This window comes from Carlito syrichta, unplaced genomic scaffold (assembly GCF_000164805.1).
Source record: "Carlito syrichta isolate Samal-C Ts95f unplaced genomic scaffold, Tarsius_syrichta-2.0.1 Scaffold305313, whole genome shotgun sequence".
NCBI lineage: Eukaryota > Metazoa > Chordata > Mammalia > Primates > Tarsiidae > Carlito > Carlito syrichta.
In genome coordinates this window covers 260,367-275,941 of record NW_007249409.1, presented here as the reverse complement: position 1 = coordinate 275,941, position 15,575 = coordinate 260,367, and the positions used below count along the sequence as shown (strand labels likewise).

Below are 15,575 nucleotides of genomic sequence, written 5' to 3'. Positions count from 1 at the left end.
CAGGTTGCTGAGAAATTCATGATTTTGTTCTTTTTTATGGCTGCATAGTATTCCATTGTGTATATGTACATTTTTTTAATCCAGTCCTTTTTTTTTTTTTTTTGAGTTGGAGTCTCACTCTGTCGCCCAGACTGGAGTGCAATGGCTGCTCCCGGTCACCGCAGCCTCGACCTGCTAGGGCTCTGGTGATCCTTCCGCCTCAGCCTTCCAAGTAGCTGGAACTACAGGCGTACGCTACCACGCCCAGCTAATTTTTTTGATTTATTGTAGAGATGAGGTCTCACCAAGCTGCCCAGATGGGTCTCAAACCCGCGGGCTCAGGAAATCCACTCACCTCGGCCTCCCAAAGTGCTGGGATTACAGGCTGAGCCACTGAGCCCGGCCCCAGTCCTCTTTTGATGGACAGCATGGTTGGTTCCAGGTTCTTGCTATTGTGAACAGTGCTGCAATAATCATATGTGTGCAGGTATCTTTTTTATAGAGTGATTTGAGTTCTTCAGGGTATATTCCCAGTAGGGAGATTGCGGGGTCATATGGGAGGTCGATATTTAGAGCTTTTAGGAATAGCTTTCCACAGAGGTTGCACCAGTCTACACTCCCACCAACAGTGTAGGAGTGTTCCCTTTTTACCACATCCTCTCCAGCATCTATTATTTTTTGAGTTATTGATAATGGCCATTCTGACTGGAGTTAAGTGATATCTCAGTGTAGTTTTAATTTGCATCTCCTTGATGATTAGTGAGGTTGAACATTTCTTCATGTGTCTGTTGGCCACTCGTATGTCTTCTTTTGTGAAGTGTCTGTTCATACCTTTTGCCCACTTTGTAATGGGGTTGTTTGTTTTTTTCTTTTCAGCATGTTTGAGTTCCTTGTAGATCCAAGATATTAGGCCTTTGTCAGACTTGGAGTTGGCAAATACTTTTTACCAGTCTGTGGGCTTATCTCCCTTCTCTCTTGATGGTTTCTTTGTCTTTGCAGAAGCTTGTCAGTTTAATGAGGTTCCACTTGTCTATCTTATCTCTTATGGCCCATGTGTTTTGGGTTTTGTTCAGGAATTGGATGCCAGTTCCAATTTCCATAAGGGTGTGTCTTGCATTTTCTAAGGTTCTTATGGTTTGAAGTTTTACATTTAGGTCTCTGATCCATTTAGAGTTAATTTTTGTGTATGGGGATAGATAGGGGTCTTGTTTGAGTCTTCTGCATGTGGTCAGCCAGTTTTCCCAGCACCATCTACTGAATAGGTTCTCCTCTCCCCAGTGGTAGGTGGTGGAGGCTTTGTCGAAGATGAGTTTGTTGAGAAATTGAGGTTTTGCTTCTGGAATCTCAGTTCTATTCCATTGGTCTATATGCCTGTTCCTGTACCAATACCAGCTGTTTTGATTATTGTAGCTTTATAGTAAAGTTTGAAGTCTGGGAATGTGATACCACCTGCTTTGTTTTTTTTTTGCTGAGGATTGTTCTGGCTATTCTTGGTCATTTGTGTTTCCATATGAATTCTTGTGTTGTTTTTTTCTAGGTTTGAGAAGAAAGTTGCTGGTAGTTTGATGGGTATTGCAATAAATCTGTAGATTGCCTTAGGTAAGATGGTCATCTTCACAATGTTGATTCTTCCAATCCATGAGCATGGGATATTTTTCCACTTGTTTGTGCCATTTTTTATTTCTTTGAGCAGTGTTTTGTAGTTTTCATTGTAAAGGTCTTTCACTTCCCTGGTTAGGAAAATGCCAAGGTATTTCATTTTTGGGGGGGCTATTGTGAATGGGATTGTGCTTTTTATTTGGGTTTCTGTTTGCTTGTTATTGGTGTAAAGAAATGTGATTGTCTTTTGCACGTTTATTTTATACCCTGAGACTTTGACAAAGTTCTTTATCAGTGCAAGGAGGCTTTTGACAGATTCTCTTGGGTTTTCAAGGTACACGATCATATCGTCAGCAAAGAGAGATAACTTGACTTCCTCTTTTCCTATTTGGATACCCCTGATTGCCTTCTCTTTTCTGACTGCTCTAGCCAGGACTTCCAATACTATATTGAACAGGAGGGGAAAGAGTGGGCATCCTTGTCTTATTCCAGTTTTCAGGGGAAATGGTTCCAATTTTTGTCTGTTTAGGAGTATGCCAGCTGTAGGTTTATTGTAGATGGCTTTTACTATTTTGAGGTGTGTTCCATGTATGCCTAAATGTTCGAGGGTTTTTTATCAAGAAGGGGTGCTGGATTTTATCAAAAGCTTTTTCTGCATCTAATGATATAATCATGTGGGGTTTTTTTTGACATCTGTTGATGTATTTAATTACATTTATGGTCTTACCAATGTTGAACCAGCCCTGCATCCCGGGGATGAAACCTACTTGGTTGTGGTGGATGATTTTTGAGATGTGTTGTTGAATCTGGTTTGTTAGGATCTTGTTGAGAATTTTAGCATCTATATTCATCAAAGATATTGGCCTGTAGTTCTCTTCCTTTGTTGGCTTGGGTATCAATGTGATGTTAGCTTCATAAAATGATTTGGGGAGAGTTCCATCTCTCTCAATCGCCTGGAATACTTTCAAGATTGGTATCAAGGGAGAAAAAACTACCTCTGGCAAATACAAGCACAAAATCTATATCCCCCAGGACACAACCCAAAAAGCACACATAGCTTCCCACAGTGTGCACATGAGACAGAATGGCACACTACCAAACCCTAGACCAGAATGAAGGAGACCTGTCCTCAAGCTCATGTCCTTGATTTATTACATGAGCTTGGACTAGTCACTTCCCTCCTTTTTCTATCAAATAAGCTGTTTGGGGTCAGTGATCTGCACCATCCTTTAAAACTAAGTTTCATCATTCTATGAATAAAAAGTTAAAATCAGTTGCAACTTGATAAAATTGACTAGGGTTCTTTGTACATTATTTTAAAAAGCAAAAGGTGAGCTGGGTGCGGTAGCTCATACCTGTAATCCCAGAACTTTGAGAGGCGGAGACTAGAGACTTGCCTGAGCCCAGGGGTTCAAGACCAGCCTGGGCTACTTGGCGAGACTTCGTCTATACAATAAATCAAAAAATGAGTTGGGTGTGGTGGCACACACCTGTAGTTCCATCTGCTCAGAAGGCTGAGGCGGAAGGATCTCCTGAGCCCAGCAGATCGAGGATGCAGTGGCCGTGAGTGTGTCACTGCACTCAAGCCTGGGAACACAGTGAGACTCCAACTCAAAAAAAAAAAAAGAAAAAAGAAACAGGTCAATTGTTAGGGATTAAGATTTTACTACAATATTTCTCTTTTAAAATGTTATTAAATGCTTTTAAAATGCTAATTTAATTTTTTAACATTTTAAATCACACATTGGAAATTTACTCAAAATTTTTTTTATCTTTTAAGAAAAAGTGGTCCAGGCCTGGTGGCTCACACTTGTAATTCCAGCACCTTTGGGAGGCTGAGACAGGAGAACTGCTTGAGCCCAACAGTTTGAGACCAGCCTGAACAACATAGTGAGACCTTATCGCTACAAAAATTAAATAAAATAAATAATTTTTAAAAATCTTCATAAAATCTTAGCCGGGCAAGGTAGATCATGCTTGTAATCCCAGCACTTTGGAAGGCAGAGGCAAGAGGATTGCCTGAGTCCAGGGGTTCAAACCAGCCTGGGCAGCATGGTGAAACTTCATTCCTAAAACAAATAAAAAAATTAGCCAAGTGTGGTAGCAGGTGCCTGTGGTTCCAGCTACTTGGAAGGCTCAGGCAGAAGGATCACCTGAACACAGTAGAGCAAAGCTGCAGTGGCTATGAGTATGCCACTGCACTGCAGGCTGGGTGACAGAGTGAGACTCCGACTCAAAAAAAGAAAGTATTTCTAAGTCAGGCTCTCAAAATACATTGTGAAATTGTTTCATATGTCCTTAATTATTTAACTAATTACCAGGTGAAAGTTAAATCACAGGGAAATTCTTTATATTGACTTTATGCAAATGACTATATTTTCTTCATGAGGCCTGGAGTATCTTTTTTTTTTTTAATGCATTCATGTAGTTAACAAAAGAGTAACCTTTGATCCACTGCAGAAATACTATAAATCTTCTGGAGAAAGGATAGAAGACTTTGTGGTTTACAGTTATCCATACCTAAGCAAAATATTAGAACAGGTCTTTAAAAGTCAAAAACTGACATTATGTCAGGGTTTCTTTTCTCTATCTAAAATCATCTGTTTGAGAGTATTTACATAGATAAACAAATAATTTAAGAGTGAAAGGAATCTGAGAGGGCTTCTAAACCAAAGCTTAGGAAACTATATGCAGACTGCAGGCCACATCCAGCCCATTTCCTATTTTTGTATTAGGAGGGACCCCTCCCCCCCAAAAAACAAATTATCTTTTGGAAGACAGGTCCCTTGTAGTACAGGCTTCTCCCACTAAGTACATATTCTAGGAATTCATCATCAGTATACCAGCTAGTGTTGTTATGAGAGGCTGTGTTGTGATGAGAGGCTGTGTTGTGAAGAAACATCCTGAGTTGTGGCAAACAGGTGACTGGTTGTAGAGACGAGGTCTCACCAAGTTGCCCGGGCTGTTCTCAAACCCGTGGGCTCAGGTAATCCTCTCACCTTGACCTCCCAAAGTGCTGGGATTACAGGTGTGAGCTACCATGCCCAGCTGTTCAGCAGTTTTTGACCAAAATCAACAGTATAAAAACTGTATTGCAGAGCAATATAGTTTAAAAAGTAATAGCTTATATAGTTTAAAAAGTAATAATCCCTGTGTCCTACCCTTTGTTTTTCAGGATGAAAAAAATCCCCAAAGGGAAATATTTTGCTGATATTTTTGTAAAACAAAAAGTGGCAGAAGCACAAAATGGTATCAAAATTGACAAGTTCAAAACTGTATTGCAGCTGTGTTCGGAGGCTCAGCCTGTAATCCCAGCACTTTGGGAGCCCGAGGCAAGTGAATTGCTGGAGTTCATGGGTTCAAGGCCAGCCTGGGCAACTTGGCGAGACCTCGTCTCTACAATAAATAAAAAATTAGCTGGGAGTGGTAGCGTGCACCTGTAGTTCCAGTTACTTGGAAAGATGAGGTAGAAGGGTCACCAGCGCCCAGCAGGTCAATGCCGGGGTGGCCATGAGCGTGCCACTGCACTCTAGCCTTGGCAACAGAGTGAGACTCCGACTCAAAAAAAAAAAACAAAACCGTATTTCAGAGTAATATAGTTTAAAAAGTAATAACCGGGTGTGGTTGTTCACATCTGTAATCCTGGCAATTGGGGACGTGGAGGCGAGAGGATTGCCTAAGTCCAGGGGTTCCAGACTAGCTTGGGCAACTTGGTGAGACCTCTTCTCTACAATAAATCAAAAAATTAGCCAAGCATGGTGGTGCACACTTATAGTTTCAGCTACTTGGAAGGCCGAGACAGGAGGATCGCCAGACCTCAGTGGGTTAAGGCTGTAGCAGCCATGAGCATGTCACTACATTCCAGCCTGGGCAATAGAATGAAATTCCTACTCAGATAGATAGATAGATAGATAGATAGATAGATAGATAGATAGATAGATAGACAGACAGACAGACAGACAAATGATTGGGACCAGACTGCATCATCTGACCCTGGAGATCAATCTTAGCATCACTAAAAGTGAGTCAACTAGACACAAATATGATTGTGTATACATATTAAATTTCAGGAAATACAGGTTGTTTACAGGGAGAAGGATTTATATTTCATTATACACCTTTTTGTATTATTTGAATACTATGTGCATAGTTGTACTTTTTTAGTTTAAATGAGATTTCAAAAAGCTATTTTGTTTTTCATAAACTGAAATCTTGAAATAAATGTAATAAATCAAGAGCAAAACAAAGTAGCATAAAAGATAAAGAATTGGAACTACTGTGATGGTCACTTTATGTATCCAAACCTGTTTCCTATTTTGCAAATTGAGAAAGTTTGATTAATTATGTTTTTCTAAAGTTTTTCCCAGTTCCAAAATTGAGTCTATACCTCTTTAGTTACAGAATATTAGGTTGCCCCAGGAACTACTTCCACTACTAACCTTAAAACTACTATAGTTCTATTTTTGTTTGTTTGAGCTACAATCTAATGTTTTAAGCTCTTATGCACTTTATTATATGAACATCCAAATGCCTCAAGTGTCTGATTAGTTCAGTTACAGCACAGATAAGAGTGATGCAATACCTACCTGATGCCAGCAAATTCCACCTTCTGGGTGATATAGGCACATGTGCTGACCTAAGGGGAAAGAGAAAGGCAGAAAAGAGAGATTCAACATATTAAGGTCATGAAAATTCACAAACAAGATCTCCTGGCTTTTTAATCTCTAACAAGTTAAAGTTCAATTAGCTTGGGAGTAAAAGATATACACCATACGAAAACCTGCTGGGCCAAGTATAATAGTAGGTGCTTAAAGAGTTTGGCAAGCACAGACAAAAGTAAAGACCAGGTGGAAAATAAGTAACCAGCTTCACAAATATACTTATCTTCATGTATACTTACATATATATATAAACTATATATGTCAACATACATATATATATAGATGTACATTTATATACTCATTCAAATATAGCACAGTTTCTCATTTTATCTCTTATTTTAGAAAATGGAACCTCCCTTAGCAAATAAAAAATAAGTAAAATTTTTACCTGAAAAATATGCTATATAGAAATTCTAACTATAATTTTTTATCTCATAATACACAAACACTCCATTTATTTTGACTAATATCAGCATGAAAAGAGACAGAAAAATAAAATTCCAACAAGGAGAATTTTCTGAACCAGTTCCCAATTCTGATGAACTGACGATTTCATCAAAAATTAATAGGCCAGGCATGGTGGCTCAGCCTATAATTCCAGCACTTTGGGAGGCCAAGACAAGAGGAATGCCTGAGTCCAGAAGTATGAGACCAGTCTGGACAACTTGGTGAGACCTCGCCTCTACAAAAATCACAAAAACTAGCCGAGTGTGATGGCATGCATTTGTAGTTCCAGCTACCTGGAAAGCTGAAGCGGAAGATCACCTGAGCCCAGCTGTGAATATTCCCCTGCATTCCAGCCTGGGCAACAGAGTGAGACTCCGATCCCCGCCCCCCAAAAAATTAATAAATAGACTGGGTGCAGTGGCTCACACCTATAATTCCAGTACTTTGGGATGCCAAGGTGAGAGGACTGCCTGAGCCCAAGGGTTCAAGAACAGCCTGGGCAAATTGGTAAGACCTCATCTCTACAATAATAAAAAATTAGCCAGGCATGGTGGCACATGCTCTGTGTAGTTCCAGCTACTTGGAAGACTGAAGCAGAAAGATTGCCTGAGCCCAGCAGGTCGAGGCTGCAGTGGCTGTGAGCATGCCACTGTACTCCAGCCTGGGCTACATACAGAGTGAGACTCCAACTAAAAAAAAAAAAAAAAAAATTAATAAATAAGGAAAATGGGAGGAGGGTATAACAAGAAGCAATTTGATCTGAAAGGCACAAGAACTAGGTGCTTGCCAAGTGTCACCTGCTAACTAGCTGTCTAGCTTTGGGTAATCACGTTTCTTCTCAACCTCAGTTTTCATATCTGTAAATTAAAGATAATAAATACCTGTCCATAAGGATAAAATGAGAGGAGCAAATGAGATCAAGTGAAAAATCTGAAAACTAAAGCCCTATTCAAATGTAAAACACAGGAACCTAAAATGCGGAGTAAAAATCTGTAACAATAAATAAAACAAGCTCAAAAAAACTACGAAGAGAGAATGGAAGAGCATGCAAGATGTGTACAATAATTGTAGATACTGGAACAAGAAACTACTTTATACTCTTCTCCCTACTAGATGTCTTAAATCTCTATGATAAAGATGACTCATACAATGGAAAAAGTAACAAACTTTTCAAAAAAATCATATCTTACCAAACTTTTCTTTAGCCGCCACATATCCCCACGGCCGATATATTGATCCTTAAAAGTTAATTCCACTAGGTCAAGGGTCACATCCTAAAAGGGATCATAAAATAATATCTCTCACATTGCTTTGCCACACTTTATAGTCATAGGACAATGCTTACTCATCATAGGAAAAAATTTTTGCAAAAAAAGAACACTATTGGAAGACTATTCAATAGCAGAATCCTGCCAAAGAAGGCTTTCGAGTATACATGTTAGGTCTACAACTGATGCTATAACAGCTGTATCACATTGCATGCACAGAGTACCAGAGCATTAATTATGTGTTTTAATCTGGATTCTGGTGCACAAACATGACATTGAGCAATGTGTTTTATTTGCCTACTGTCAACAATATCTTTTGGACAGCAATTTTTACCTATTACAGAAAATGAGAATACATACAGAAATTTTAGTATTTTAATAGAAAATTTTGGTCAGGCATATAATTTCTTAGTCAGTGAAGGTGAATGAAAAAGAAAGAGCCATCATTTAAGGAAAAAAAACATTGAAAAGGTGGAATAGCCAGGCATGGTGGCTCACGCCTATAACCCCAGCACTGTGGGAGGCGAAGGCCAGAGGACTGCTTGAGTCCAGGGGTTCGAGACCAGCCTGGGTAACTTGGTGAGACATCATCTCTACAATAAATCCAAAATTAGCTGGGCATGGTGGAGTGCACCTGTGGTTCCAGCTACTGGGAAGGTTGAGGCAGAAGGATCACCTGAGCCCAGCAGGCCGAGGCTGCAGTGACTGTGAGCGTGCCACTGCACTCCAGCCTGGGCAACAGAGTGAGATTCCTACTCAAAAAAGAAAAGAAAAGGTAGAACCAGCCAAGCAAAGTGGCTCACGCCTGTAATCCTAACACTTTGGGAAGCCAAGGCAGGAGAATCGCTTGAAGCAGGAATATGAGAACAGCCTGCGCAACCTTGTCTCTACAAAAGATTTTTTAAAATGGCTGGGTGAGGTGGCTCACCCTTGTAATCCCAGCACTTCGGGAGGCAGAGGCGAGAGGACTGCCTGAGCCCAGGGATTCAAGACCAGCCTGGGCAACATGGCAAGACCTCACCTCTACAATAAATCAAAAAATTAGCCAGACATGGTGGTACACGCCTGTAGTCCTAGCTACTTGGAAGGCAGAGGCAAAAGGATAGCTGGAGCCCAGCAGGACGAGGTTGCGGTGATCATGAGCATGCCACTGCATTCCAGCCTGGGTGACAGAGACTCCGGCTCAAAAAAAAAAAAAAAAAATTAGCTAGGCATAGTAGTGCACACCTGTAGTTGCGGCTACTCAGGAGACTGAGGAAGGAGGTTCGTTTGAGACCAGGAGTTTGAGGCTGTGGTGAGCCATGGTGCCACTGCACTCCAGCCTGGGTAACAGAGTAAGACCTTGACTTCAAAAAAAGAAAGAAGGAAAGAAAGAAAACCCTTTTTCTTCCTTCTCAATAGTCCTTTTTTTAAAAAAAAATTCTTATTTTAAGATGCAAGCCGGGCTTGGTGGCTCAGCCTGTAATCCAGCGCCTTTGGGAGGCTGAGGTGAGTGGATTGCCTGAGCCCGCGGGTTCAAGACCCGCCTAGGCAACTTGGCGAGACCTCATCTCTACAATAAATAAAAAATTAGCCGGGCGTGGTAGCGCGTGCCTGTAGCTCCAGCTACTTTGAAGGCTGAGGCGGAAGGATCGCCGGAGCCCAGCAAGTCGAGGCTGCGGTGGCCAGGAGCGGCCACTGCACTCCAGTCTGGGTGACAGAGTTGGAGAACTCAAAAAAAAAAAAAAAAGATGCAGGATACAATTCTGGGTTAGGTATACAAATGTTCGTTACGCAGGTACCCTTGTTGATGAGGTGTGCCATCCCCAGAAAAAAAATTTACACATAGCTTCATATGTAGAATGTGATTAGAACAAGCTTCAAAAAAGGGGGATCCCAAATGCAACATATGTAGTATTTATAATCTAAAAGACATATATATAGCCACATATTTAATAGTCTAACACTACATTTAAGCAACGTGTTATTTCCTTAGTTACCTAACTCTGAGGAAGGGTGTTAACCATACCAAAAAGATTTTCAAGTTCATAAGAAAGACATCATACCTTTGGGTCTACAACATTCACATAGACATCTTGATAGGGTCTTAACCGGAACACTTGAGTCACAGTCTGGTCCACACTGATAGTTTCTGAAACAGAGAAGAAATCTAGCTCAGATATTACTTTTTTTTTTTTTTGAGTCACAGTCTCACTCTGTTACCCAGGTTGGAGTGCAGTGATATGCTCACGGCTACCATAGCCTCAACCAGCTGGGCTCAGGCAATTCTTCTGCCTCAGCCTTCCAAGTAGCTGGCACTACAGACATGTGCCACCATGCCCGGCTAATTTTTTGTAGAGATGAGGTCTCGGCATGGGCTTATGCAATCCTCTTGCCTTGGCCTTCCAAAGTCTGGGATTACAGGCAAGAGCCATGGCGCCCGACCAGACATCACATTTTGAAAAAGCAGATAAATATGTTTTAATCTATAAATACTCAGACATTCATCAAGCAGTGTTGATCATTTGCCATGGGCAAGACACATTCTCTGCCCTCCAGGAGCTTAAAATGTAAATAGTTCTCTGCTTTTCAGGTGCAATAAGACCTGAGCCTAAGCAATTAATAAAAAGAAAAGGAAGAAAAGGGGGAGAGAAAATAAAGAATTTAAGAAACAAATTCAAAGTCCTGTAAAAACTCAAAAGAGGAAAGAGATTCTTTCTTCTTGGGAATGAAAGTTATCAGTGGTAGTTAAGGAAGAAACAAACTTTGCAATGAGTTCTTTTTTTTCTTTTTTTTTGGAGTTGGGAGTCTCACTGTCGCCCAGACTGGAGTACAGTGGCCGCTCCCGGCCACTGCAGCCTCAACCTGCTGGGCTCCAGTGATCCTTCCGCCTCAGCCTTCCAAGTAGCGGGAATTACAGACATACGCTACCACACCCGGCTTGCAATGAGTTCTTAAGTCTGGTAAATAAGAAACATAATAGGTGGCAAGAGATAGGGTGAGGGTGTGAAGAAAACTCTTAGGATTAAGATTTTATAAACCAGGCTTGGTGGCTCAGCCTGTAATCCCAGCACTTTGGGAGGCTGAGGTAAGTGGATTGCCTGAGCCCAAGGGTTCGAGACCTGCTTGGGCAACTTGGTGAGACCTCATCTCTACAGTAAAATCAAAAATTAGCCAGTTGTGGTAGTGTACACCTGTAGTCCAGCTACTTGGAAGGCTAAGGCAGAAGGATCGCCAGAGCCCAGCAGGTAGAGGCTGCAGTGGCCAGGAGTGGCCACTGCACTCCAGTCTGGGTGACAGAGTGAGACTCCAACTCAAAAAAAAAAGAATTTATAAAATGTTTTCCCATCAGGTCGAAATAGTCAGTGATTAATATCAAAGCCCTATAGAGCAATGCAGAAGTTTTTTGTTTTTTTCTTTTAAGTGCTATTTAAGGGATTATCCTATTTACTATCCATTAGCATTTTGGTTCCTTAAACAGCAAGGCATAGCCATTAGAAAACAATAAGGATTTGGATCCAAAGTGAGTAAGTAGAAATCACCACTTCTGGCTCCACTTAGATTATAGTTTGGTTGAGACTAAACTATAGATTTAAACAAGATTTGATGGGAAGATAAAACCAGATTACAGAAAGTTGCCAGGACAGTACCTCGAACACATGAAAGAAATCATCAATATATGCTTTTTCCTCCTTCTACCCCAACTCACCTTGACAAATATTTTGTGGAAAAAAATGTACTACTTAGGAAAACATGCTTTATCAACAATATCTAGAGTTAAGTATAAAGCTTCACATATTCAGATTAACCATTCTCTTGACTCAATTAAAGATCATTCCTTGGGTGCCCTCACAATACTGACAGATGAGATTCCTTGGCAATCTTGATATCTGACCATTTTTTTAGAGGGAGCGCAACTTGACAAGAACAGCTTTACTTGCCATCATCCCTGAAGAGAGGTTTCTTATAGTTTCTGAGACAATAAATATACAAATCTTGGTGAAGAGAGATGTAATTCTTACCTTTCTGTAAATCTTCCTTAAGCGACTTGACCTGCAAAAGCAGAGGGCTGGAAAAGAGAGCAACAGAGTCGGGATACTGTAAGCAGTAACTCTCTAGCAGCAAACAGACCACTAAGTACACACTGTATAACTCGTGTGTGTTCTTAGTGGGAGAAAACCCCCTTAGAAACAAAGAAACGTACATGTGCACTAAAAGAAATGGATAAATGCTACCAATTTTCACAGTTTCCATTTTAGTCTTGAAAACAGAAAAGGGCAATCCCCTTGGGTCCCCTCCCACTATGGGAGCTTTTCTGTCCTCTCAATAAATCCTGCTTTAAAAAAAAAGAAAGAAAGAAAACAAACAAACAAGAAATAACCACTTTTAAAAAATTATTGGTTTCTCAAATCCTAGAGGGCATGAGCATTTTAAAAGGAAAAGAGTTATTCTGCCCTTCAAGCCCTTAGACTTAATTTACTCCTGATTAGATGCTCACCTGTATTCATCATTGGGATGAGCAATCTCTACAATGTCTCCAAGCTTGATGTGAGGAAACACTTTGGGATTGACAACTAGTTCATCATCTGAAAGACAATTCAGCCATCTCAAGTAGAAAACACATTCATTAGGTACACTGCATATGTTCTCACATTGGGTCCCCACAGCCTCATCAGCTTGGTATTACCATACCACCAGCAAATAAGGTTACTTTTTTTTTTAAGAGACAGTCTTCAGTGGCTGTGAGTATGCCACCACACTCCAGTCTGGGTGACGGAGTGAGATTCCAACTTAAAAAAAAAAAAAGAGACAGTTTTGCTCTGTCACCCAAGCTGGAGTGCAGTGACATGACCACAGCTTATTGCAAACTCAAACTCCTAGGTTCAAGTGACCCTCCGGCCTCAGCCTATCAAGCAGCTAGGATCATAGGCACACACCACCATAGTTGGCTAAGTTTTGTTTTTTGGTTTTTTTTTTTTTAGTTTTTTAGAGATAAGGTCTTGCTATGTTGCCCAGGCTGGTCTTGAACACCCAACCTCAAGCAATCCTATCGCCCCAGCCTTCCAAAGCACTGAGATTACAGGTATGAGCCAGTGCCCTGTTGACATTACATTTGGAATCCAAGTTTAGAACGACTAAAGAATATGCACAGGAGTACCAAACTAGCGAGTGGCTGAGTGGGACGTACTCACATACCTCTCTCTCCACAGCCCACGCTCTTCCCACTGTCTGTCCACTCCCAGGGAAAGAGCAGCCCTTGATGCCTAGGAAGTAGGCCTCTAGAACAGCCCTTCCCTCCTGCAAGCATCACGTACCTGGCATACACCAGGAACAAAACAGACTGGCTCCCACAGACATAGCACAATTCCTTCTACTTACACAATGTTAAAAAAATTGCCCCAACACTGTCTTAATGTGATCCTCACAATAAATCTTTTTATCTAACAGAAGTAAGGAAATAACCTCAGAGATAAAGTGACCTGCCTAAGGGTAGACAGCTAGTCACAGTATGGCCAGAACTGATTACTAGCCCTGAGTTCCTCTCACATGTCATAAACATCAAACCAAATAAAATGGCTTGAACTTTGAAAGGCAGCATCTGATCAGGGAAAAACTTCAGGTATCAGTTCCCATTATGGCCCAGAGACTCTTAAACTGTAAGGAGGACATGATTCCATACGTTCATCTACCTCTGCCCCTCTACAAAGGTGGAGAGAACTCTCAAATGCTATAAACTCAGAACCACAGACAGAATGACAGTTTTGCTGCTTTAATTTTTGAAGGAAAAAAAACACCTTTTTTATGCTAACACCATGATAAATAAGCATATAGATTTCAAATATAATCGGGTCAGACAAAAATTCAGCCTAATAAAAAGAATTGAGCTGGGCATGGTGGCTTATACCTATAATCCCACCACTTTGGGAGGCAGAGGTAAGAGGATTGCCTGAGTTCAGGGGCTCAAAATCAGCCTGGGCAACTTGGCAAGACCTCATCTCTAGAATAAATCAAAAAAAATTAGCCAGGTGTGGTGGTGCACGCCTGTGGTTTCAGCTCCTTAGAAGACTGAGGCGGAAGGATCAGTACCACTGCACTCTAGGTAGGAGACAGAGTGAGACTCCTACACAAAAAAAAAAAAAAAAAAAAAGAGTTGAGCCAATCCCATTTTTTTTTCTTTTAAAGGCAGGGTCTCACTATGTTTGCCCAACTGGAATGCAGCAGCTACTCGCAAGCCTGATCCCACTAGTGATCAGCACGGGAGTTTTGACCTTGTCCGTTTCCAGCCTAAGCCTGTTCAACCCTCCTTAGATAACCCAGTGGTCTCCCATTCATGGGAGGTCACCAAATGGATGCCAAATTTAGTGCAGACATTTGGTTGGTATAGCACACTACAGCCTTGAATTCACACCACGGCCTTGAACTCCTGGGCTCAAGAGACCCTCCTGCCTCAGCCTCCTAAATAACTGAGACTACACATATGTGCCACCATGCCTGGCTATTTTTTTTTTTTGGTAGAGGTGGGATCTCACTATGTTTCCCAAGCTACTCTCAAACTCCTGGCCTACAGTGACCTTCCCACCTCAACTTCCCAGGTAGCTAATACAGGACTACAGACACATGCCATCACATTCAGTAATTTCAAATTTTACTTGGCATAATGTTTCCATTGACAGTTTTATGCCAAATTATCTGTGAAGCCTCCCCCTAACTTTCATATTCTGAGTTAAGCTTTCCAAGAACATTTTTTTTTCTGTTTGTTTTTTGTTTGCTTGTTTATTTGTTTTAGAAACAGGGTCTCCAGCAGGTCGAGGCTGCGGTGGCCGGGAGCGGCCACTGCACTCCAGTCTGGGCAACAGTGAGACTCCAACTCAAAAAAAAACCAAAAAAAAAACAGGGTCTCCCTCTATCACCCAGGCTTGAGTGCAGTGATATAATCATAGCACACTGTACCTTGAACTCCTGGGCTCAAAAGATGCTCCCATTCCAGCCTCCAGTGCAGCTAGGATACATGTGCATGCCACTATGTCTAGCTAATTTAATTTATTTTATTTTTTTAGAGATGGGGTGTCACTATATTCCCCAGGCTAGTCTCAAACTCCTGGCCTCAAGCAATTCTCCCACTTCAGCCTCCCAAAGCATTGGGATTCAGGTGTGAGCCACCATACACAGCTCCTTCTGACTGGTTTTATTTCCTTCTTGCATGTCTGTCTCATTAAGGTGAAACCTCCTTAGGGTCAAGGGACCTTGTCATATTCATAATCTTAATGTCTGGCACAGGTATACACCTAATAAAGATTTGTTGGTTGCATTTTTTTTTGTTTTGTTTGTGTTTTTTTGTTTTGTTTTGTTTTGTTTTTTGTTTGTTTGTTTGTTTGTTTGAGTTGGAGTCTCACTGGGTCGCCCAGACTGGAGTGCAGTGGCCGCTCCCGGCCACCGCAGCCTCGACCTGCTGGGCTCCGGCGATCCTTACGCCTCAGCCTTCCAAGTAGCCGAAATTACAGGCATGCGCTACCATGCCCAGCTGATTTTTTTATTTATTGCAGAGATGAGGCCTCGCTGCCCAGGCAGGTCTCGAACCCGTGGGCTCAGGCAATCCACTCACCTCAGCCTCCCAAAGGCGCATGATTACATGCTGAGCCAC

At 41.4% G+C, this 15,575-nt stretch overlaps 1 protein-coding gene across 1 annotated transcript in view; it reads right to left on the bottom strand.

The window, feature by feature from the left end:
• Positions 1 to 15,575, bottom strand: part of DEPDC5 (DEP domain containing 5) — a 147,362-nt gene that overhangs the window by 129,014 nt on the left and 2,773 nt on the right. Inside the window, exons 3-7 of the mRNA XM_008061535.2 lie at positions 12,432 to 12,519; positions 11,956 to 12,002; positions 10,000 to 10,085; positions 7,877 to 7,960; positions 6,165 to 6,214 (exon numbers count right to left, since the gene is read on the bottom strand). Coding sequence (XP_008059726.1) covers positions 6,165 to 6,214; positions 7,877 to 7,960; positions 10,000 to 10,085; positions 11,956 to 12,002; positions 12,432 to 12,519 — 355 coding nt within the window. The remainder of the gene's footprint in view (positions 1 to 6,164; positions 6,215 to 7,876; positions 7,961 to 9,999; positions 10,086 to 11,955; positions 12,003 to 12,431; positions 12,520 to 15,575) is intronic.